Source organism: Drosophila mauritiana, chromosome 3L (genome assembly GCF_004382145.1).
Source record: "Drosophila mauritiana strain mau12 chromosome 3L, ASM438214v1, whole genome shotgun sequence".
Lineage (NCBI taxonomy): Eukaryota > Metazoa > Arthropoda > Insecta > Diptera > Drosophilidae > Drosophila > Drosophila mauritiana.
The window spans coordinates 24509849-24512505 of NC_046669.1; the positions used below are offsets into that span (position 1 = coordinate 24509849).

Below are 2657 nucleotides of genomic sequence, written 5' to 3' on the forward strand. Positions count from 1 at the left end.
TATAAACTTATCAAGTTAATTTCACAAAACAGTAGCAAGCCTTCTTAACCAACATCTTTGCATAATTTGTATTGTAGTAATTTTAAACAAGATGAATTACTCTCCTTCATTCAACATTAGAGTTTCCCCACACGCCATGATCAAAACAAACATCAGTTTGTTTTGCTCTTGCATTTTTTTATATGGTCTGATTACTCTGCCATTATCCTTGCCTAGCAGTAAAACGTTCGTCACCCTTATTGGTGCCTTCACATTCTTCAGTGGCTTCAACATTTTCAATATTTTTATTTTCGCTCTCTACATCGTCTGCAACTGTTTTATCGCTCTTAACAATATTATTAAAATCACCATACACATTCAGCTCCTCGAGCACTTGTCCCTCTGCCAATTTTCACAAATTTTCATGAACATATTTGTAATTTCTTTTATTGGTTAAGGACTATAAGGTATCTATATATCTACCTATCACCCTCAAGAACCTGTATTATGTCTTAAGGCCCCTTCAATTTCGGATTCAACTTGGTTTGATGCTTTTCTTCGCTTTTAAGGAGCACACATTCTCCTACTTTGTGCGCCTAAATACAAAGTCTATCCGAACCATTTTTTTTTCTACCAGCAATAAAGGGTTTGCATAAGGTGAACAGCTGGTCTAATTATATTACATTTCAGCAATTCGTAAATTTTTTCTCGAACTAAATCTCGCTCACATGGGCTTAATTAATTAATCGCCAACCTTAACTTTAGTACATAGGATACCCTTTATAAAAGAATTTGAGTACTTTGCCAACAATGAATGTAGTTTTATTTTATCTGTTTATAAAGTTCAGTATCAATATCGGCTGACTCAATGCCGTTGAATAAATTATTTATTTTGGCTCTTTTTAATTTTAAATTCGCTTGAAGAAATGACAATCTCAAAACCCTGATTTAGTATTTATCGTTTTGCATATAATCATCGCCTATTACATAAAACCGCTTAAATTTGTATTTTAAAATTCCGTGATGGTACGCCATGGTTCATCTGCTGTTGAAGATACAGGGCCCGATCACACTTTTGATGTCGAAGTATGCTCGTCCTCTATTAGAGCTTAGAGCGCTTGGATGTTTTCACAGGCGATAACTCAAACATTTTGATCTGCTCGTTTTTCTAACTGGGCCGCAATTAACACGAACCACACTCGGCGACAACGTCGCGTTGCATAGTCGTGCAGCTAGACAGGCGAGGCATCATTGTCGCCCCGCTCCAAAGGTATTGTAACGGGTAAGAGATCATGCAGCAACAACCACAATGCACAGACGCAAAACATAAAATGATGAAATAATTCGAGTTTATGCGAAATATTTACAAAGAAAGAAATTATCACTTCGGACCATTAGCCAAAGATGATTTAAATTGCTTACTCAAGGTACTTGTGTGAACAGATTTTCACATCTAGGTAAAATTGCAAACGGTTCATAAAGATGTATTCTATTGGGGCTGGGCTATAAGCTAAGCTAATTGATATGTATGCATAAAATAATCTATTTTTGTTGGTCTGGCCCTTTATAATTCAGGCATTCATAAAAAACACTGTGATTGCATCATAGCGGTCTTAAAGGTTATAATTTTTCATATTTATAAAATTTGGTAATATTTATGCTTTTAAAGACTTATGAGTTTATTTTCTTTTTAGCATTAATAATGGCTTATAGGAACTGGTTTTCGATTCCCGCCGTCAGAGCTGATGACGAAGAGGACTTAGTTGACCCGCAAGCAGTTTTACGGGTAAAAAAGACTCCCTTACATCATTTAATATAACATGTAACTGAATTTTATGCAACAGGAAAAATGTCAAGCTAAAGGTCACATAGAATCTTTGTACAATAAGTACCAAGAGTGCAATGATCGTGTGAATGGGCGATCCAAAACAACTGAGACTTGCATCGAGGAATTATTTGACTATGTTGCTGAGTTAGATCATTGCGTTTCGCACAGTCTTTTTACAAAGCTAAAGTAAATACCATTAAAGTCAATTCTATTAAAGGAAAGGGCAGTGCTTAAAATAAGATCATAAATAAACAAATCTCTTAATCGAGTTTTATACGTGTTTTGTACAATTTGGTGATTATAAGCGAAATTGGGTAGGTAATGCTAGGTACCTTAAACCTCTCTTGTATGATACATCTGTCCAATCCTCCTAGTACATTAAAACTTCACTTACTGCCTATGATAAGCCCAAAGCTGTTCCATGGCGCTCGCAGAAGCCGGATTCTAAAAACTTCTGTTATCTTATCTACCTTATAGGGTCCCGTGTATTTTAAATTAGTTTATGACCTACTTTATTTCTTAATGCTATTTCTATATTCTTTGGTGTAAGTCATAATTTTCACTATTATTTTTTGTATGCTTTTCGAGCATAGTTTTAGCTCTCTTATATGCTACTTCCAATCTAAATTTACTTTCCTTCTCATAATAATCTATATTATAACGGTTGTACTATTTTTTTTGGGTAAGTTATTTGCTCTACCAAAAACTAATTCATATGGACAAAAATTATGTACCATAGAGAGGGTTTTATTAAAACAATAGACGAAATACTGAAGCCACACGTCCCAATCAGTTATATCAACCGATATGTATGATCGTATGTATTTTTTAAAGTTCTATGACTTATTTC

The 2657-nt window shown here is 34.4% G+C and overlaps 1 protein-coding gene across 1 annotated transcript; it reads left to right on the forward strand.

Moving 5' to 3' along the window:
- The first annotated feature begins 1490 nt into the window (after nucleotides 1-1490).
- LOC117141381 (cytochrome b-c1 complex subunit 6, mitochondrial) lies at nucleotides 1491-2076 on the forward strand. Its single transcript, XM_033304792.1, has 3 exons — nucleotides 1491-1598; nucleotides 1674-1765; nucleotides 1824-2076. Exons 2-3 carry the CDS (start codon nucleotides 1682-1684, stop codon nucleotides 1995-1997), a joined length of 258 nt encoding a protein of 85 aa, XP_033160683.1. The 5' UTR covers nucleotides 1491-1598; nucleotides 1674-1681; the 3' UTR covers nucleotides 1998-2076.
- The last annotated feature ends 581 nt before the right edge of the window (nucleotides 2077-2657 follow it).